This window comes from Tenrec ecaudatus, chromosome 8, assembly GCF_050624435.1.
Source record: "Tenrec ecaudatus isolate mTenEca1 chromosome 8, mTenEca1.hap1, whole genome shotgun sequence".
In the NCBI taxonomy this organism is placed as follows: domain Eukaryota; kingdom Metazoa; phylum Chordata; class Mammalia; order Afrosoricida; family Tenrecidae; genus Tenrec; species Tenrec ecaudatus.
Genome location: NC_134537.1, coordinates 6,333,416 through 6,355,564, shown reverse-complemented (window position 1 = coordinate 6,355,564; position 22,149 = coordinate 6,333,416). Strand labels below are relative to the sequence as shown.

At 47.7% G+C, this 22,149-nt stretch overlaps 1 protein-coding gene across 4 annotated transcripts in view; it reads left to right on the top strand.

Moving 5' to 3' along the window:
* IGSF10 (immunoglobulin superfamily member 10) overlaps positions 1-22,149 on the top strand; it is a 34,743-nt gene that overhangs the window by 1,559 nt on the left and 11,035 nt on the right. For 2 of the 4 annotated variants that reach the window (XM_075555941.1, XM_075555940.1), the window contains exons 3-6: positions 938-1,132; positions 4,352-4,481; positions 13,429-13,819; positions 17,618-21,721. In XM_075555941.1, the coding sequence (XP_075412056.1) occupies positions 939-1,132; positions 4,352-4,481; positions 13,429-13,819; positions 17,618-21,721 (4,819 nt within the window). In that variant the 5' untranslated portion in view covers position 938. Of the gene's footprint in view, positions 1-937; positions 1,133-4,351; positions 4,482-13,428; positions 13,820-17,065; positions 17,140-17,617; positions 21,722-22,149 lie in introns of those variants that run through there. The other 2 variants (XM_075555943.1, XM_075555942.1) reach the window with 2 other exon arrangements.

Here is a 22,149-nt window from a genome sequence, read left to right as displayed (position 1 = left end):
CTGAATTTTCTATAACGCACATGCAGTTATTTTTATAATTGTGTTGGTCCTGGTGGACTAGAGAAACAAATCCAGAGACATTCACATGTAAGAGAGAACTTTATATCAAAGAGCAGTTGCACATGAAGAAAACCTCCCAGTCCAGTCTAGATCAAATCCACATGTCTGACACATGAGCCCACATGTCCAATACGCGTCTATAAATCCCTCTTCAGACTCACGCAGCACATGCAATCACACCGAATGCACAAAGATCACAGGCCAGTGGGTGGAAAGTTTTGTGGATACAGTTGTGGTAGAAGCATCTTAGCATTGGGAGGGGTCTCCACACGGCTCCTCCAGCTCCAGGGCTCTGGCTTCATCAGCATAGCTCCATGTGTCTTGTCAGCAGGAAGATGAAGCAGAGAGTCTGTGGTCTGTGTGTCTCTGGCCTCCAGCGAGCTATTTGTCTCCGTGGTACCTCTAAATGAGGTAATCAAGCTGCGACCTGATGGACAGGCTAGACTCCACCCCTTTGCTAGCTGACACCAGATTATGTAACTACCACAGCAATTTTTTTTTTTTAAGTCTAAAGAACTACGGTAAGAACAAGAGACGAAGGCTGGTGTGCCTCAATGCCACAGTGTCTTCATGCTGGTCCCCAGCCTCCCTGTTTAAAGAGCCCTAAGAAATGGCGACTGCTGCTTCTCATTAGGTCGTGAAGCCGAGGCTGTGAGGAAATTCTCACGAGAATCAACTCTCCACTTGATCTCAACGGGACGCCAGCGCACACTAGGGTTTTGTGAGAAGCACGCTTTGCCACAAAAGTCGCGAATGAAATCAGCCCCTTGTGGCTTGTGGACTAGGCTCCCGAGCTTCCCAGGGTGGCTGCGTGCGAGTTGTACTGGGGCACATGCTCGGACCACCTTTGTAACTTCCAGATGTGATGCTGTTTCAGGATGAAGGTCGAAAGCAGAGGAATCACTGGCTGGCTGGTCTCTCTCACTGCCATCTGCCTGGTGGCCACCCCCGGGGGCATGGCTTGTCCTCGCCGCTGTGCCTGTTACATGCGCACGGAGGTGCACTGCACGTTTAGGTACCTGACTGCCATCCCGGACGGCATCCCACCCGACGTGGAACGCATCAATTTAGGGTGTGTGCGAACCTTGTCTTGTCCTTTTTCACGGGGGAATTGATCACACTGGTGGCTTGATCCCCCAAACACTTGAGTCTCTGGGAGATTATCCACCATGGTTTTTAACATTACATTTGCCTTCTGAAATGAAATGCTTACGCTTTGGGGAGCAATAAAAATATTTTTTCTTGGTAAAGTAGCAAAGAGTTCTTCTAGAACCTAAAGGCACACTCTTAAAAGGCTGGTAGGTCAAGACTATAGAGAAGCTTCTATCTGGTTACATTTTTGCAGGGAAATTAGACTGTCCCTGTTAACAGTCAGAATCAAGATATATCGGTGAGACACGACAAAGCAACTAAAAGTGTCTACGATTCTGGCAATCATAGCTACCAGGCAGATGAACCAGGAAGCAAGAAAACCACAGGCTGGTGAAGGCAGGGGTGGGTAATGCAAGGTCAGGGAGCCAGGTTCGTAGCTACAGAGTTGAATGCATTCCAGATTGCCAAGCAATGTGGCAGGCCGGTGATAGTTTCCAGGGCCTGGCAATATGGTGGGTCAATGACCCGGATACAGGATCTAGACCAGCAAGAAGGAGAAGGGGCAATTCTTCACACACAGTCTGCTTAAGTCAGAGGAGGCCACACCCCCAAGATTGCTTCCCCTCAATCCTATCGCGGCTGACTTAAACAGGAGGTAGCTCTCCGTTCTAATCTTTCCCAACTGCCTGCCTGCTCACAGAAGGTCCCCTTATGGAGTTGATCACATTAGATCACAGCGTCAGAGAACCCCATGTTGACACAAAGCCTGACCATCGCCTCTGGTAGATCCAGGACATGTAAGCAAAGTCTACTAGATATTTTTAAAAAGCTTTTTGACATCTTTCAATACAAACGGACTGATGTAAAGTGATCTTTAAAACATAGCCCCAATTTAAGATGGCAATCTCTAAAATGCCAAAGAGTCTGTATTTTAAAGGTCTGTAAAAGGGGTGTGTATATGTGTGTGTGTGTGAACATAGTCGTGTGATTTGAGGTGATTCATTTGACAATTATTGAGCACCTCCTTGTGTGCCAAGCCCCACGGTAGGCACTAGAGGTGCAATCGTGAACAACGTCACACCATTCATTCGCAGAGCTACAGGTAAAGGGAGATGACCCTCATATGAGAGAGGCTTCCAAACGTTCATGGGAAAATTCCATTATCTCTTCATTCTATCTTCCTACAACTGCTTTGAAGCCGCACGGTACAATCAAGGCAATTTCAGACAAGTGGAGATTGACCATGGGAAGTGCCTTGGAAACAATCACTCATATCAAGAGCTAACATCAATCCCGTGCCTGCTCTCCGCCGGCGCCGGAGTAACACTCTCCCTGTGTTCACGTACTTACTCCACAGGGAGCCTTTCGAGCTAGTTCTACTTTATGTGCATTTCGCACATGAGAAAAATGAGCAGATTACTTTTACCAAAGGTTTACAACTACTACATGACAACATTTTTAATCCAAATCAGCCATTTGGCATTACAGCCTAGACTTCTTTTATTATTTAATAGCTTTACTGGCAATATAATTCACATACAGTTTAATAGTTCAATCCTATGAAGACGAAGTGTACGATCATCGCCACAGTCAATTTCAGAACATTCTATTCTTTGTCAGACTCATTGTTGTTAACTCTCGATTCCCCCACAAATCCGCCTGCCTGTCCCTGGGTGCTTATTAATCCAGTTACTGTCTCTATAGAGCAGGGTCTGGAATTCCGAGCCGGTGCTTTGTAATCATGAACCTCACCTTGCAGAAGGAGGGAGGGGAAGAAAACAACATCAAGAAGTGGGTGGGTCTTACCAGTGTTCACAGAGAGATGAGTTCAAAAGCAGGCCGATGGTATATGAAAGTTCGCCCCCAAATGCTGCTACGAGGTGTCCCCTTCATACTGCAGGTTGATTCCAAGCGAAACATGTTTAAACATGACTCTCTGATCAGGTGAACTGCGATGGCTGGAGGCAAGTTCTCGCAGTAATACACTTTGTGCCTTAAGGAAAGAAAATGAAAAATTAACAGATGTGCTATGTACCATGGAAAACAAATAATTTAAACTTTTTAATGTAAAGATCCTTTTATTGGGGGCTCTTATAGCTCATAATAATCCATACATCAATTGTATTAAGCATATTTGTACATAGATTACTATAATGATTTCTAGACATTTACTGAGCCTTTGGTATCAGCTCCTCTTTTTTCCCTCCCTCCCTACCCACACACTTGTGACCCCTTGATGAATTATAAATTATTATTATTTTCATATCTTAATACCTACCGCTGTCTCCCTCTCCCCATGGTTTCTGTTGTTCGTCTCCCTGGAGGGGTGGTGGGGGTGGTGATGTGCCGATCATTGTGATCAGTTACCCCTTCCTCCCCTCCTCTCCCCACCTTCCCCCTACCCTTCTTGTATTGCTGCTCCCATTCCTGTTCCTGGATTCCATGTGTCGTGAGCTCTTTTATCTGTACCTGTGCACCTGCTCCAGTCTAACCCGCAGTGAAAGACTGGACTGGGGTCATGATAGTGGGGGGTGAGGAACCCTCAAGGAATCAGAGGAATATTTGAGGCCAGGGCTTGATAACAAATTTTTAATAAAACTAAAATGGGCATCTTCCCAAACTATTGAAACTTTTTAACAAATGATGAAACGGCTGCACCACCTAAAACATTGGGTTTGAAATGGCTCCAGTGTTTTGGAATGTCAAGAAAGGCCTCCAGTATGAGCAAGGCGAAGAGGTCAGCTAAGAAGGTTATGGAGATTGCTTTGAGAAATCTTAAAAGGGGTAATCTTAATATTTCTTTAATTGGGAGTTAATATCATATATCATAATCATTTCAAAGTTCGATCACATCAACCAGTATTGTACAATTACACCACAATCACTTTCTAAACATTTTTTTTCCTTCCTGGACTCTTGGATATGAGCTCCTTTTTATTGAACGACAGTGTCCTCACCAGGCTTCCCTAGTTATGTGGGTGAGATGCTTGTAACTGAATCTACAGGCATCTGGAGGATTTCAATAGTATTTCACACACAGAGGAAATTGTCTCAGACCATGGGGAAAGCAAGAGAACCGAGTGTCTGCCTGTCTGTGTGTGTGTGTCTGTGTGTGTGCATGTGTGTGTGTGCATTTTTTGATATCTGAATTTTTAGTTAATTGGCTAAATTTATACTTAGACGGATATTTTCATTTCAGATATAACAGCTTGGTCAGCTTGACAGAAAGAGATTTCTCTGGGCTGAGCAAGTTGGAGCTACTAATGCTGCACAGCAATGCTGTCCACATGATCCCCGACCAGACCTTTGCGGATCTACGGGCCTTGCAGGTGAGACCTGAGGTAGGGGTTTAACACATAAGGTGGAACCTGTGAGATACACCTCTAACACTGCCCTTCCTATGGAATCTAAGAGAAAATCTTCAGACAACTAAAAGTAGACACCAAGGGAAAACATCAAAGAACTCATTTTTATGCAATGATAGGTGTGATAAGAGGGAAATGTGGAGGAGTTTTTGGTGTACCTCCAGCAAAACCATAAAACTATAGTATTTAAAAGCAACTTCTAGTCACAGTCACTCATCTGGGAATCAGATGTGCCCCTAACATGACTTATTTTCTTAAACCAAAGTTAGCCTTCAGTAAATCATTAAAAAAATCAACTTATTTCATGTCTCGTTCAAGATTTAGAAAAAGTTTTAAAGGTTAATTGGACTTACAAGAAAGCATGGGAAATTAAACAGCATTGTCATACAACTAGGCAAGAACATGAACATAACAAGAAGCATAGGAAAAAGAATAAAGTAATACAAATATACATCGAGATCTTTCGCCCTGGTGGCACAGTGGGCTGTGAATTGGATTACCAACCCCAAGGTCAGTGGTTCAAAACCACCAGCCATTCTGTAGCAAAGAGATGAGGCTTTCTGCTCTTGTGAGGATTTGTAGTCTCAGAAACTCACAGGAGTAGTTCTGTCTGGTACGATAGGGTCACTATGGGTCAGAATGGACGCAGGAACAGTGAGATAATAGGACTTGAAGTATCCCACAAGGAAAAAGAGGACTCTTTATACAGTTTGTATACCATCATCTGTCAGTGTGCTGTGCTGTGGTGGCTTGTGTGTTGCTGTGATGCTGGAAGGCACACCAGGGTCACCCAGTGTAGTCAACTTTGAGCAGAGCTTCCTGACTAAGACATACTAAAAAGGAGCTGGCGACTGGCCGGTGGGAATCTTATGGATAGCATAGGATCTGGTCTGAAGGAGTGCTAGGTGATGACCCCTCCACGTGGAAGACGTGATTGGGGAAAAGGTGCTCCGACAAAGGAGACTTGGGTTTAGTAATATCAATGAAGTAAAGTTTTCGACACCTTCATTTGTTGATGGTGCACCACTCAGGATGAGAAGAAACAGACTCAAACCCCTGTTGGTCATCAGAACGTGGAACATGTGTGAGACGAATCAGAATTCTTAGGGCTGACGGAAATGAAATGCAGCCTGGAAATGAATAAGTTTGTGAACTGACATGGACCGACGGTGGGCATGTCAAACGACGCAAATACTGTGCTGATGGTACTGAAGCAGCGTGTCATATTTATTCTCTGAAAGAACATTCCATGACCTGCCCTGACGTGCAGAGCTGCCAGTGACAGGGTCATATCCATACGCTTACACGGAAGAATAGTGAACATGACTGTTATTTACATGTACACGCCAACTACTAATGCCAAACTCGAAGAAACATCTCCTGCAGTCTGTGATGGATGGATCAAGCGTGCAAGCAACAAACCCTGACTGCTAGCTACTAGTGATTAGACTGCAAACACGGAGGTCCAAGGAGAAGGAACGGCAGTTGGAAAATACGGCTTTGGAGACAGACACAACCCCTGAGGTCCCAGCAGAGATTTGGCAAGCCTATCACGCTCTTCATTAGAAATGCCATTTTCCTACGACATCAATGGTCATTGCGAATGTGGACCTCACCAGATGCCATCCACAAGAATTAAATCAACCCCATCTGTGGAAAGTGTCATCAGCCAGAACAAGGCCACTGGGTGGCTGCTTTTATGCCATTTTAGTTGCTCCTGTACCATTTCATGTTGTTGGTGAAGAAAAATGAAACCAGTCTACAGTAGCCAGAGTGTGACAGTAACTCTATCCCGACTAAATGTGGGTACCACCTCCAGAATCGAGTGGATGTATTGAACACTCATGACTGGAAACCAGATGGGTTGTGCAATGACATTGGGAACATCATCAGGATAGGAAGACAGCAGCAAGGCCACGTGGAGTCCACGGAAACAGTGCTCCTGGGTGAGGCGAATAGGAGAACAACTTCACAGGGTCCCGGAGAAGAGAGAAATATGATGCAGATGAACCCACAGAGAAGCAAAGGTAGGAAATGCAACAAGGGGAGCGAGAGCCTCGAGATCCTGTGACGCCAGGGCAGGGAGGGACCCAGGAACTAGGGGCAGGACTTATCGACAATGGCAATGCCTAACAATTGGGTGGGAGGTGCCCCAAGAATAGTGGGTCCCCCCCAAAAATCATATCAACGTGAACAAGGGGGAGGGTGAAGGGGGGACCCAAGCCTACCTGTAGACAATCAGACATCCCCTTATAGAAGGGTCACAAGGAAGAGACGAGTCAGTCAGGGTGCAGTATAGTACTGACAGAACACACAACTTTCCTCTAGCTCTTTAAGGCTTCCTCCCCCCACTATCATGACCCCAATTCTACTTTACAAATCCAGCTAGACCAGAGCATGCACACTGGTACAGAGAAGAGCACACAGCAACACAGGGAATCCAGGACAGATAAACCCCTCAGGACCAATACTGGGAGTAGCCATACCAGGAGGGGAAGGGGAAGGGGGGGGAAATGATCACAATGATCTACACATAACCCCCCTCCCAGGGGGACAGACATCAGAAACATGGGTGAAGGGAGACATCGGTCAGTGTAAGACATGAAAAAATAATAACTTATAAATTATCAAAGGTTCACGAGGGAGGGAGGGAGGGAGGGAGGGAAGGCAGAGGAGGGAGAAAAAAATAAGCTGATACCAAGGGCTCAAGGTGAAAGAAAATGCTTTTTAAAATGATTATGGCAACCTATGTACAAATTTGCTCAATACAATGGATGTATGGATGTTATAAGAGCCCCAATAAAATGATTCATTAACCACAGAAAATGAAAATAGATCGTCTGGTGTGGGAAAGGAACGGACCTACCACACCACACCCAGAAGGAAGCTGAAGCAAAGGAAGGAGGAAGAATGGGGCGGAGCACACCTGGGCCCACCAAGCTCAGAGGACGATAGCCCAGCTCTAAGGGCCCATTGTACAGAGAGGACCATACAGCCAGCCCCACGGCGAGATGCAACATCCTGCACTGACCCTGGCCCTACATGGGACAGCACCTGAGACACAGTGGGGGATGTCCGACTGAGCTGATCCCACTGGCCCCACCAGACTGAGGCAAAACACTGGGGGCGTGAAATGGAGCGGTGGGAGAAGCAGAGTAATGAGGTCCTGAGGGAGTATAAAGGATGGACTTTGGGGCTAGGACTTGGCACCCCATCAGATTCATCTGGAAAACACTCCTAATGGTCAGTCAAAAAAACAGACCTTGAACTACTAGCATGCTTTTTTATTTTTTGCTGTGTTTTCTTCTTTTTTTCTCTTCTTTTAAATTTTGTATGTCAGTGACATTTTTGTTTGTTAGCTTGTCGGTGTTGCTGTCATCAATGCCATGTTCTTATGTGCCATTTTGATGCTGTCAAAGCCATCCACAATTTTGTGCACATATTACTATATCTGCAGGTCCACCTAGATAAGATAGGCTGGACAATGTGAGAAGAAAATAAAGGGACCAACTGTCCCGGAGGGACATGAGGGTGTGGGAGGTAGGGGAAGGGGTGAGATGTTGGCCACTCAGGGACAAGGGAAAAACGAGTGGTTCAAAACCAGTGGCAGGGAGGGGATGGGAGGACTGGTAGGGAGTGTCCAAGGGCAAGGTAACTGAGAGGAATTACTGAAACCAGAATGAAGGCTGAACATGGTAGTGGGACAGGAGGAAAGCGTAAGGAAATAGAGGAAATGAGTAGGAGGCAAAGGGCATACATAAAAGCCTAAATACAGACATGTACATATGTAAATATATTTATGATTGTGGGGGAAATAGACCTATGGGCATATATTTATAGGTTCAGTAGTAGGGTGGCAGGTGGACATTGGGCCTCCTCGCACGCATTCCCTCAGTACAAGAACACCTTGTCAGCTAACCAGTCATTTCATGATACCCACCTTCCAGACATGATCACTGAAGACAGATGTGTGCATAAGCAAACGTGGTGAAGAATGCTGATGGTGCCCGGCTATCAAAAGATATAGCACCTGGGGTCTTAAAGGCTTGAAGACAAACAAGTGGCCATCTAGCTCAGAAGCAACAAAGCCCACAGAGAAGCACACAAGCCTATGCGAACACGAAGTGTTGAGGGGATCAGGCAGCAGACACCAAAGAACAAAAACTATCATTGTGTAATTACCTTCTCCTCATAAACGCTTAAGACGAATGTGTGCATAAGCAAGTGTGACGAAGAAGGCTGATGGTGCCCAGCTGTCGAGAGATATAGCATCTGGGGACTTAAAGGTTTGAAAGTAAGCAAGTGGCCATCTAGCCCAGAAGCAATAAAGCCCACATGGAAGCAGCACACCAACATGCGTGATCATGAAGGGCCGAGGGGACCAGGTTTCAAGCACCAAAGACGGGGGGGGGGGAGGAATATCATCGTGAATGAGGGGAGCGTGTGATGGGGACCCAATGTTCATCTGTAGACAACTGGACATCCCTTTCAAAGGAGTAATGTGGAGGAGATGAGTCACTCAGGGTTCAGTGTAGCAATAATGAAACTCACAATCTTTCTCTAGTTCTTAAACGCTTCTTCCCCCTAATTATCATGATCCCAATTCTATCTTGCAAACCTGGTTAGACCAGAGGATGCACAGCGGTACAGATGGGATCTGGAAACACAGGGAATCTAGGACAGATGAACCTCTCAGGACCAATGGTGAGAGTGGCTATACCTGGAGGGCAGGGGGTTAGAAAGGGAGAACCGATCACGGGGATCTACATATAACCTCCTCTCTGGGGAATGGGCAACAGAAAAGTGGGTGAAGGGAGATGCGGGCAGTGTAAGATAAGATAAAACAATAATTTATAAATTATTAAGAGTTCATAAGGGAGGGGAAAGCGGGGAGGGAGAGTGAGGGAAAAAGGAAAATGAGCTGATTCCAGGAACCCAAGTAGAAGGTGAATTCTGAGAATGATGAGGGCAACGAATGCATAAGTGTGCTTTATACAATTGATGTATATATTTATTGTGATAAGAGTTGTATGAGCCCCAATAAAATGATAAAAAATAAAATCTTTGAAAATTAAAAAAAAATTTTTTTAAAGAGAGAGAGAGCTCTCTCCCCCACTAAAAAAGAAAAAGTTTGGGAGCAGGTGTCTAGATACGATTGGGACCACAAGAGAATGAAGGCCATCAACGAGTCAAAGAAGAAACTGGCCAGGGGCTCTGCTAGTCTGAGGCCAGGAGACCAGAAGAACCAGATGGTGCCTGGCTACCGCTAGTGACCATTCTGACCAGGGGCAGGATAGAAGGTTCCAGATGGAATGGGAGAAAAAAGTAGCATTTTATGTAGGGCAAGCTAGAGAAAGAACCAAGAATATGTCCCCAAGATATACTTATAACTTGGAACTAAGCTTCTCCTGGAGATCACTGTCCACTCAAACAATAACTTGGTTTATAAAATGAACAACATCATTGGTGAGTAATATGTTTCCATAAACAATCAACTACATAAGATCATAGGTCAATATTTACCCAAAAACAAAGATGAGAAGACAGAGGGGGGGGGCGGGGAAGATAGGGAAGCTAGATCAATGCAAACAGAAGAAATCAAATGGGAATAATGTGAAAATTGTAATCAATGCACAGAACAATGTGTGTAAAAATTGCTCAATGGGAACCTAATTTGCTGTGTGAACTTTCACCTCAAACACAATAAAAATCATTATATTTTAAAAGGGAACAACAGCAACAACAAAAGGATGTCAGGTTTTTCTGAAATTTGATCTTAAGTGTATTCAAAATCCACCATATCACTTTGCTGACTGGCGTGTACCAGGTCCAGTGATGGTCCATTCATTCACACGCTCCGTGCATGGAGTGCGGCCTTTGAATTACGGCATCAATGATTTCATGAACAGATCTACCTGACATAGGGCCAGAATGTTCCTTAGAAGGAAAACTGGTGAGATTTCCCCTCAGATACTTTGGATTGGTTACCAAGAGAGGCCAGTGCCTGCAATGGGACATTGTGCTTGGTCAACGGGGGGCTCAGAAAAACAGAAGACACCCCTCCACGGGATGGACTGACACAGCAGCTACAACACTGATCTCAGAGACCACGGTGACGAGGATGGTGCACGTCCTGCTGGCGCTGAGGGTGAACACCTGGTCGCTATGAGTCCGAAGCTACTTGGTGGTACTTCCTCCTGTGCTTCAGGACATCTGTGTGATGCACCGAGAAGCACATTGGAAGGAAGGCCAAGCGAACTGCTTCCACAAAGTCACAGCTTCGAAGACGCTGTGGGGCAGATCGGCTTTGTCATAGGGGTCGTAGCTGAGACCCTGGAAGCAACTTGATGACAATGGGTGGGAGGTTATTTGGAGGGCATGACATTAAAACACTGGTTTTGGAAAGCACGACCCTGTCTCATTTTAAGCCTGAAAGAGGCATCTCCCCCACACACTTCACAAAATGATACAGCATCATTAAATAAACTAGGTTGATAGTCTCCTTTAAAAAGATACCGTATATACTCGAGTATAAGCCAAGTGTCTCACTGCGTGTTCTATGCATGTTTGCGGTAAAATTAGGTGCCTCGGCGGATATTCGGGTCAACTTATACTCGAGTATATACTGTACCTGGCCAGCGTTCCACAAGCCTTTTGGGAATAGAGAGAGTCTGCTTAGTGCGGGAAGCAATAGGATTCAGTCTGGGTGTGGGCTGCTCTTTATGGACTCAATCAGCCTCTGTTTGGAATGGTGGGTCATCAGTCATCTATGGAATTGTCCACACAGTTTTCTCCTGATTAGATTTTAAATACATGTTTAACAGCACTGGGGTCGAGGTTGCCCTCCCAGAAAACATTTGGGTCAAAACTCGTCTAGGTTGCTGATTTAATTTCTCTTTAGTTATTAGGAAACTTAGCATGCCAGAAGAGCATGCTCCATGGAGATGGCACTTTAGACCCATTTTTACAGTGACAAAAATTGACAAGAACTCACTGTTTTCACTAGCATTTCTTTTGGGGGGAGAAAGGATATGTTGGATTAGAAGCTGAAGAGATAATTGGAGAACACCTGTTTCATTTCGACACTAAAGATAGATTATTGTCATAAATTCACTATCACTTAAAATCATATTTCTTACAGAAGCCCTAAGGGGGAAACTACCTAAATATACATGGCTGATTAATGGGAAAACAGGGATGGTGGGTGTGTCTATTCATAAAATGGGCTGTCCGTCAGCAATGAAAAGCATACATGCTACAGCATGATCTTAAAAACATGTGAAGGAATCCAGACACGAGGTCACAGGTCATCCGATGATGTTCATATCTAAAATAGGCAAATCGATAAGAACAGAAAGCAGATGACTGATTTCCTATGGCCAGCAGGGAAGAAAAATTACTTTTTTTTATAAAAAATCATTTTATTGGGGACTCTTACAGCTCTTATCACAATCCATCCATCCATCCATATGTCAAGCACATTTATACACATGTTGCCATCATCCTCAAAACATTTGCTTTCTACTTGAGCCCTTGGTATCAACTCATTTCCATCCTTCCTCTCCCACCCTCCCTCCCTCATGATTCCTTGATAATTTATAAATTATTATTCATATCTTACATTGTCCTCTGTTTCCCTTCACCCACTTTTCTGTTGTTAATCCCCCTTGGGTGAGGGGGTTAATATGTGATCATTGTGATCGGTTTCCCCTTCCTCCCCGCACCATCCCCTTCCCCTCCTGGTATCACTACTCTCATTTTTGATCCTGAGGGGTTTATCTGTCCTGGTTCCATCTGTCCTGGGTTCCCTGTGTTTCGAGTTCTTATCTGTACTTGTATACATGCTATGGTCTAGCCAGATTTGTAAGGTAGAATTGGGGTCATGATAGTGGGGGGAAGAAGCATTAAAGAACTAGAGGAAAGTTGTATGTTTCATTGGTGTTATACTTGCATCCTGACTGGCTCATCTCTTCCTTGTGACCCTTCTGTAAAGGGATGTCCTGTTGTCTACAGATAGGCTTTGGGTCTCCACCCTGCCCTCCTGCTCATTTACATTGACATGATTTTTTGTTCTGGGTCTTTGATGTCTGATACCTTAGCCCATCGACACCTCATGATCAGGAGGAAGGCTGGTGTGCTTCCTTTCTGTGGGCTTAGTTGCTTCTCAGCTAGATGACTGCTTGCTTATAGAAGAATGACTTCTAATGGGCCCAGGTTTTGATTTGGGGATGATGAACATTCTGTAAGCTAGATAGTGGTGATCGTTGCACAGCAATGTGACAATGCTTTCAACACACACACACACACACACACACACACAACACACACACGCTACTGAACTGTAGACATTAAAAGGGCAAGGTTCGTGGCATATGAATTAAAGCTTAATAGAGCTTTGATAAATGTGAAAATAGATTAATATCAATATTTTTCTTATGAATAGACTTGAGAAGTCTTAGATTTACTTGAAATATTCAGAGAGGTACAGCAATGTGTTATGCAAATTTCAACCAACTACAGGACAGATGTTGTTGGCATCCCACCTACCCCTTGTGAATGCCAGTGGGTCGTTAGGAAGCAAATCCAGATCACATGTTTCTTCTACTTCTATGTTCACATCTCAAAGTACAGGAAGCTTTGGACACGTAAGCACCCTGCCATTACTCTCCCTTTAAAATTCGAATTCCTTAACATCATCACATGTTCCGTTGAGCTCTAATTTCCCGGGGATCCCATGTTAACTTAGTGACTAATTTGCTTGCATTTGTATCCAAACAAGACACACACACACACACACACACACACACACCCCACTGTGTTATCGCCTCATGTGATTTAATATCCCTCCGTCTCCCTGTTGTCGAAATGCTGTTGACAGCATCAATGTGTCCTGTCTTTTCCTTCTTCTTAGGTCTTAAAAATGAGTTATAACAAAATCCGGAAACTCCAGAAGGATACTTTCCACGGCCTCAGAAACTTGACAAGGTTGCATTTGGACCACAACCATATCGAGTTCATAAACCCAGAGGCCTTTCACGGACTCACCTTCCTCCGACTAGTGCATCTGGAAGGAAATCAACTGGCCAAACTTCACCCAGACACATTTGTCTCCTTGCGCTTCCTCCAGATATTTAAAACGTCTTTCATTAAGTACCTGTACCTGTCTGATAACTTCCTGACCTCCCTCCCTCAAGAGATGCTCTCCTATATGCCTGGCCTGGAAAGTCTTTATCTCCATGGAAACCCATGGACCTGTGATTGCAATTTAAAGTGGCTGTCTGACTGGATCCAGGAGAAGCCAGGTATCTGTACTGTTGATTTCTTTGCCTTTAACGAACCTGAGGAAGCTTACCTGGAAGTCTTTACCACTAAACGGAATAGCCAAAGCAATGTAGTTGGAGAGGAAATAAAATCTATAGAAATTTCAGTAATAATGAATGCTCTTTATTCAGTAATGATAATCATTCATTGGTTGGGGGCAACTATTTGGTCATAGGAACTCTGGAGGCACTGTCCGATAAGCATTGGGCTGTTAAACTCAAGGTTGGTGGTTCAAGTCCACCAGATGCTCTGTGAGAGAAAGATGAGGCTACCTGCAAGAGTCATTCAGGCAACCAGCACGTGTTGTAAACTACAGTGTGCAAGTGGCCTGTCGAACCCGGGGATCCCAAAATGAACAAGACAGATTTAGGTCCTTGTTTTTGGGGAGTTGACAGTCTTGAGAGAAATGAGCAAACAATGAATGGTGCTATTAATTATTAGATACCAATTACATAATTATTGTGTTTTAATTGAGTAAGACCTCAAGAGAGTGATTGGAAAAAAATAGAGTTAGTTTAGCAACAAAGAGATCCTTAATCTTCAAAGGAATCCATTCAGGCCATAATATCATTGTCTGTATTTTACAGATGAGAAAACCAACAGTTAGGTGAAGTCACGCATTCAAGAGGACATAGCAAGCAGGAGGAAGGGACAGGCTGGCAGGCTGCCTCCTCTGTCCACCCTTAAACCACACGTAGCCATCGGCCTAGCACACATTGGTTAGCGTTCTTAAAGATGTGAGTTTGCAAAGCGCCCTCACTCGATGGCCTGTTGTGTGCTTTGTATTCTTAGCTTGAGAGGAATTTCCAGACATCCCCAGAGCTCGCTGCTATCGAGTCGATCCTGACGAAAACATGGACAAAGCAGGCAGTTAAAGATCAAAGCCGTTGTGCTGTGGTTAGAACCAGCAGAGAAGCTGGTGTCACGAGACCTCGGTGGGACAGGATAAGTCCTGTGCTCAGAGTTAGGGGTGGACCACTAGTCCGTTGAAGGAGCTCTTGTGGTACTGTGGTAACTCTGGGGGAGAAAGACGTGGCCGCCAGTCCGCTTCGGCAAAGAGCCACTCAAAAGCCTTCTGGGGCAGATCACCTGCGTCCTGTGGGCCCGCTGCGAGTCAGACGGGCCCGGGAGCCTTTCCAGATGGAAACTTTAAATCCTGCTTGTCCATTTCCCACAGCTATGTCTTAAGTCCAGTTTAGATGATTGTATGAATGTGGCCTTCCTGGACAACTTTATGCCTCTGAGCACATGGCTCCTCGATGACGTGTGTGTGTGTGTGTGTGGTGTGTATGTACACATAGCTGCTGCTGTTGAGAGTACACGTAGTCAGACATACACCCATTCGACAGTTTCAACATGTGCACCTAGTTCAGTCTTTGAGTTCTACATTCCCACCCTCTGCTGCTGAACGGTTTCTCTCTCATGAACAGAAGCTCACTGCTTCCTGCCTTCCTTCCTTCCTTCCTGCCTGCCTGCCTGCCTTTCCTTCCATCTTTCCTGTCTCCCACTGATCTTTCCTGAGCCCTATGGACCGAGGCAGGCCACACAGGGATAGACAAGTGGGGTCCCTGTTGTAATGCAGCTCAGGGTCTCAGGGGAAGACACTCAGCAAACAAAGTATTCTAGGAGTGGATGGTGAGGGACAACGGACCAGGGGAACGTAAAGCGTGGAGCCAAGTCAGAGGAAATGTTCCTTACGCTGGGCCCTCAAGGGTGGGCAACCCGTGGTCAGGCCTTGGTAGAAGACAGCATGTCAGGCAGCCAATGGGTGTGACGTAGAGAACCTACACGGGAAGAGACAATGTCCTGAGGTGGAGAGAGCTGGTGCCCTTGAGGGCTAACCGGAGGGCGAGAGGTTTGTAGCCTCCCAGGGGCACTTTGGAGCAGGGTCCGGCATCTACGAGGGTCATTCAAAAGGCTCGCTCCTGTGCCCCCAGTTCATACATGCACGCGTTTATTCCAAATCAATGTGTTTGGGCATGCACCTGCAATCAATGGGTGGCTTACACCAGTTCCCTCAACGAGACACTGCCAAAGCTCATTGATGCTCCTGCTGCAACACCCAGTTATGGCTGCTGACAAATGATTTCCATGACTCCTTTCATCGGGGTCCTCCAAAAAGAACAATGGCCCAAACCAAACAGTGGCTTCCAGGGGTGGGCAATCGGCTGAGCTAGTGAAATCCAAGGCAAGTCCACTAGAACAGCGGTTCTTAACTGTGGTCGTGAACCCTTTGGGGGTCGAACGACCCTTTCACAGGGGTCACTGATTCTTCACAGTAGCGGAAATGACAGTGATGAAGTAGTAACGAAAATAATGTCATGGTTGGGGTCACCCCAACATGAGGAAGTGTATGAAGGGGTCGCGACGTGAGGAAGGTTGAGAACCGCTGCGCTAGAAGGTTGCAGCAACAGGTTTTTGTTTGTTTTAATTAGATTCCCAAATGCTAATCTTGATTGATTTTCTGGAAGGACTCAAAATGACCACAAAGGCTTATTAGGAAGTTTTAGGACAACTGAAAAGCATCAGTTAGGGGGAAAAGCCAAAAAGGGTGAGCTGAGGATTTGTTTGCATCCCGACAATGTCCCAGCTCCTTCGGCGAAGGGCTCGCTGTGAAACCTTCCCTGCTCCACGCGACAGCCCTGATCTGGTCCCTGCAGACTTCTTTTTGTTCTTCAAGCTCAAAGCAACATGAGCTGAGCTTCCCAGATGCCAAAGCTGCAGCTTTGCTCTGCTGTCGATCAAAGAACACAGAATTCTATGGGGGAAGAGTTGAGGGAGATGGAAACAGCAGTTCTCTAACTAGTGTCCAGACCTCGATAGTAGATAGGCTGATAAGCAGTAGCTTCGCATTTGCTCCTTCTTGATTGAAGGCAGCCTCTCTGCTAGAATGCCTGACCCGCCACCCCCTTAATACTGCTTATTCACATCCAAATGTGATCTTACTGGAGCACAAAGCACAGAAACACAGATTAGGTATCAGAAAGACTGGGCTTTGTCACATGTTGTCGCATATCATCTGCTTCGGCTAGAGGTGGTGTAGTGGGTTGCACGTGATCTGCTAACTGCAAGACCAGCAGTTCACAATCACCAGCCACTTCAAGGGAGAAAGACGAGCAGACTTTCTACTGCTATCTAGAGTTACAGTCTCGGAAGCCCACAGGGACAGCTCTGCTCTGCCCTTCTAGGGTCGCTCTGAGTCAGAATCAACTCCATTCTTTTTTCAGTTTCGTGTTTGAACCTCTCTGGCTTGTTTTCTGAACCTGTACATGGGAGTTTCCTTCAGGAGGCTGTTCTGAAGGTGAGAGAGTGCGCACAGACCAGCCACACCTGTAAGCATTCCACAGAAGCAATTGTGTGTGCCATTCAAGGGTGATTTGTTTTACGTATGTAACAAAATGCAAAAGCCAAACAAAAACCAAGAAGGAAGAAGACCCTCTCTTCCAGAACTATCCTTCAGAATTTTAACCACAAATGTTCTTTTGCTCTAAGTTTCGGGTGCTGAAGTCTAGTGGCCTCTCCATCTGACTTCTGAACCCCTTACAAACAGAAATTGTAATGGCCTGTTTCACTCCTGTAAATAAATATGCGTGTGTGTGGGTACATTTTTAAGAAATCAACTGAAAGACAAAGAATGCAAAAAGCTCTCTATTAAGCATGATTTTTTGCCCCCAAATGTTTCAAATTCTAGCAAAAACAATTTGTCTCAAAATGCTCAGTGCAAATTCATATAAAAGTTTCAACTAATAATAACTCCATTGTGATTTCCCCCCACCCAGATGTAATCAAGTGCAAAAGAGACAGAAGTGCCCCCAGCCCCCAGCAATGCCCGCTTTGCATGAACCCCAAGGCCGCCAAAGGCAAGCCCTTGGTTACAGTCCCAGCTGCAGCTTTCCAGTGTGTCAAGCCAACTATTGACTCAGCCCTGAAACCAAAGAACCTGACCATTCTGGAAGACACCACTTCTGCCTTCCTCTCTCCCCAAGACTTCATGGCCCCCTTGGGTTCCCTCACCTTGAATATGACAGACCAGTCTGGAAATGAAGCCAACATGGGCTGCAGGGTCCAGAAACCCTCCAGAACATCATCCGCTGCATTCACTGAGCAGGATGCCTCCATCATGCTCCACACATCACTTTCTACGGGTCTGGTGTGCAACATAGAGCTCGGCCACATTCAGCCAGTGTGGCAGGTTCTGGCTTTGTACAGTGATTCTCCGCTGATTCTAGAAAGGGGACGTTCAATCCCGGAAACGTCCCAGCTTGGATACAAGTATAAGCAGGTGCCTTCTAAGGCCGAAGGCATTTTCACCAACATCGAGGCACATCTCAACGCAGATCCCTCTTGGTTAATGCAAGATTGTGTTTCCTTGCAACTCAACAGAGCTGCGACGACCCTTAACACCCTGCATATCCGCTACTCAAGCGATGCTCACGTCACTTTGCCGAGGGAGCAGGTCAAGTCGGGAACATACCGATGGACCATGATCTCAAGCGATACCAAGAGGAAGCTGGAACGCACTGTTCTGGTTGGTGGGGCGATTGAGCTGGACTGCCCGGGCCGAGGAGACCCCACCCCACATTTGGAGTGGCTTCTGACGGATGGGAGTAAAGTGAGAGCCCCTTACGTCAGTGAGGACGGCCGGATCCTGATAGACAAGAGTGGGAAATTGGAGCTTTTGAGGGCGGATCGTTTTGATACGGGCCTGTACCACTGCGTAAGCTCCAATGACGGCGACGCAGATGTGATCACCTACCGGGTCACTGTGGTCGAGCCCCCCGTCGGAGCCCGTCATGAAATCGGGGCTCACCACACGGTCGTCCTCGGGGACACGCTCGAGCTTCCGTGCCCTTCTCATGGGAGCCCCGATGCCTCCGTCAGCTGGGTTCTTCCGGGAAACACCGTGCTCGCTCAGTCCTCGAGAGACAAGCACATCGGTGACCACGGTGCACTGAGAATCATGCGGGTCGCGCAGGAAGACCAGGGCCTTTATCTCTGTGTGGCTGCCAACCCATCAGGGGTTGATCTGTTGACGGTCCGCGTTTCGGTCCAGACAGAAGGACGGAGGCCGGCGGAGCCTGATGGAGAAGTGGACGGCTCTGGACTTGATGGCCCGAGTCCCGGTGCTCACCCGACGGAGCCACCAGCCGCACAACTCCTTACATCGGCGCCGGTGGAGGCGGTGGTGGGAAACGCAGTACCGGTCCCACATCAGGAGCACAGCCCCCGGGAGTCAGCACCACGTCGGCGTGGAGATTTCAGGAACGGACGGTTTCGGGAGCACAGGAGACCGTTTCTTCCCTCTGCGCGACGAATCGACCCGCAGCACTGGGCTGTGCTTCTGGGGAAAGCGAAAAAGACTGCGGCCCTGGAGAAACCAGAGACCAGCACAGCACAGCCAATCCCATCAGTCCCCCCACCCCAGAAACTGCCTGGCGAGGGCGAAGGCTCTGGGGTGCTCCCTCCAGATGAGGAGTTGATGGTTCCAGCAAGAACCATGGCTGCTGATCCCACAGCCACCTCCCCAGACCCCGAGCTGGGCGTCATGACTTCTGGCACCAATGTCTCCCCAGTTGTGAGTCCACCGATCCTGCCGCCTGGAAATCCTCTGGAGTTTACCCCACAGGCTGCTGCGCAAACGACCACGGAGTCAATGAATAGAAATCCAACCACATCCAGCAGGATGCAGGACACCCCCAATGCAACCTCCCACGCCGTCTCTCTGCTACGGGTGACCAGCTATGTCAACAGCAAAACGCTTAGCCACGCTAACAGCACATCTGGAGAATTCTTGGCATCGGTGAATACTCCGAAGGCTCATCCGACACCTGCCAGGGCAGCCAGCGAACCCAGGAGCAAGGATTTCTACCCTCATGCTACTCAAAGACTTAGCGCCTCTACCCTCTCTGCAGATCCACACGCCGCTGCCAGATCTCGGCTCGAGACCCCTAGAAATACTACAGTGAACGCGGCACCCTCCAGACGCTTTGGGAGGAGGAGGAGAATTTGGGGCAGGGGGCGGCTGGTAAGCCCCTATAGAACTCCAGCTCTCAGGCGGCACAGGTATGGCTTCGTGAGACCAAGATTCGGAGAGGCTCCCGAAGAGCGCAGCATGCTTTGCCCATCCTGCTCGCCCACAGAGAGGCTTGCCTCTGCTACAGCCGTCTGGTCTTCTCCGGCTCCTCCCCCAGTCGGCCCCCCTCAAACCGACTTTGCCACCACCACCTCCGAAGAGCCTGCAACGCCCCTCCAGAGTGGACCGCTGCTTGCTGTCAACGAAGCTGGAGCTCTTGAAACGACGACGCCCGCAGCAAAGTATCTCCGTGGTAAAGGCGCCCGAGTGACTCCAACTGGTGCAGCTAGGACCCGGGGCCCCACAGCTCTCTATGTGGGAGCTACTCATTCAGTGACCACGCATGAGCCCCAGGAGCCGAGCTCCCGTGAAGTTGAAAGAGATTCTTGGAAGATAGCACCCCTTCCAGAGCCCATCACGAAACCATCCATGCCTCGTATCATAGCCACGACCAGATTTCCAAGGACACTCCCCGGGCATCATGCCTTTGTAAATAACTATTCCCCAAAAGAGTGGCCAAAGAAACAGCAGCAGCTCGATGCACAGAAAAGCACAGCGTTTCCCCAACGCCCCCCTGCTCAAGTCTCCCCTTTGCATAGAGCAACCCCCTCCCCACCGGGGGTGTCCACTCCAGCTCTGGCGGCACAGGCCAAAACTCCTGGCGAGACCTCTGCAGTGCAAAGTGCCAGCCGTCCCTTGCCGGCCACCCAGCGGCCCTTCACGCCCCTTGACTCTCCAGTGGCTAGCACCAGAAGCCAGGCGTCACACATCACACACCTCAAATCCACGCGCAGAACTCCTCCAATGGCCTCTGCGTCTGTCGTCGGTGATATCCCGACCGTCAGACCCGAGGCCCAGAGAGAACAAAGACGGTCGGAGCCTCAGAAGCACAGGGACGGGTCAAACATCACAGATCTGACCCCACCCAGTGCCTTTGCTGCGACTCACCCTCCCTTAGCAAGTCCAAAAGGCATCGCAAGCAAGGTGGGTCTCCATTCAAGAACTCTCCGTCCGACGGACGCAGCTGAAGCACAAGGCCCGCAGCGATCTCAGCCTCGGAAGAGCACAACAGCTCCTGAGGCAAAGCTGCCCCACCAACATCCCCGGGGACCCACAACCAGGGAGACTAGACACTCCACGGGGCCCCCACTCCTGAGCAGTCCTGCCACCCCCATGCCAGTTCCCACTCATCCCGTTCCTCGACATTCCGCCACGGACCATGTGGCGACTCCCACTTTCAGGATGACAAATGCAGTGACCGAGCTGTCAGAGCCCTCCAGGGGGGATGCTGATTCACACTCGCCAGTAGCCGGGACTGCAGAGTCAGCCGAGGTCCCCCCAAACGCCAGGTTCACCATCGGACCCACCCCTTCCTACTCTGACAGGTTACAGTCCGCTCCAACCCCGGTCTTACTCACGGTGAAACCACGGAGTTCTAAACGGACTCCCGCCCCCTGGTCAGAAAACCAGTTCTGGCCCAAGTCCTATCCAGAAATCCCCGGAAATAAAACCGAACCGGAAGTGCGCGTGCTGACCACGTTTGGTTCTCCAGGGACCCCCACTCCTGTGTCGAAGTGGGATGGACCGCAGACGACCCAGAAGAGGGGCTTTGGGAAGATACAAGTCACAAAGACGACCACTTCTGAGCTCCTCCTCTTTGGGGTGCTGCCTCGGAGCCCCCTCGAAAAGCCCAGAATTGTGGGAGGAAACGCGGCGAGTTTCACCGTTCCGGCCGAGTCCGATGCCTTCCTTCCCTGCCAGGCCACTGGCAACCCGGCGCCCACCGTCCACTGGACCAGAGTCTCGTCAGGTATTTTAATTGGCTTCACGTTCCCGAGTCTTCTTGAGGCACAACACTGGGGAGAGCTTCTGTTCTGTGAGGGTCACACGTCCCGAGACTCAAGGCCAGTTTCCAGTTTCTCGGAGATACTGCACCCGGGACGGACGTCCTCACTGGGCATGGGCATCTTTTGCTCATCCAGGTGTTTCAAGAGCATCTATTCAGAGCATGTTTTAAGGCTGTAGACTCAAGCACCAGGGGCTATGGTAACAATAGAAAGGTCATTGTGTTCACACATCTGGCTTTTAAACTAAGCGGATAAGAATTTCTAGGAATAATTTCAGCAATCTGATGCCAAATGCCCTCATTTTACTTGTAAATATATTTATTCTAAGCAGTTCTATACCCAAAAGATAATGTTCTTCTTGCTGTGACCATGTGAACTAATTATGATTTCT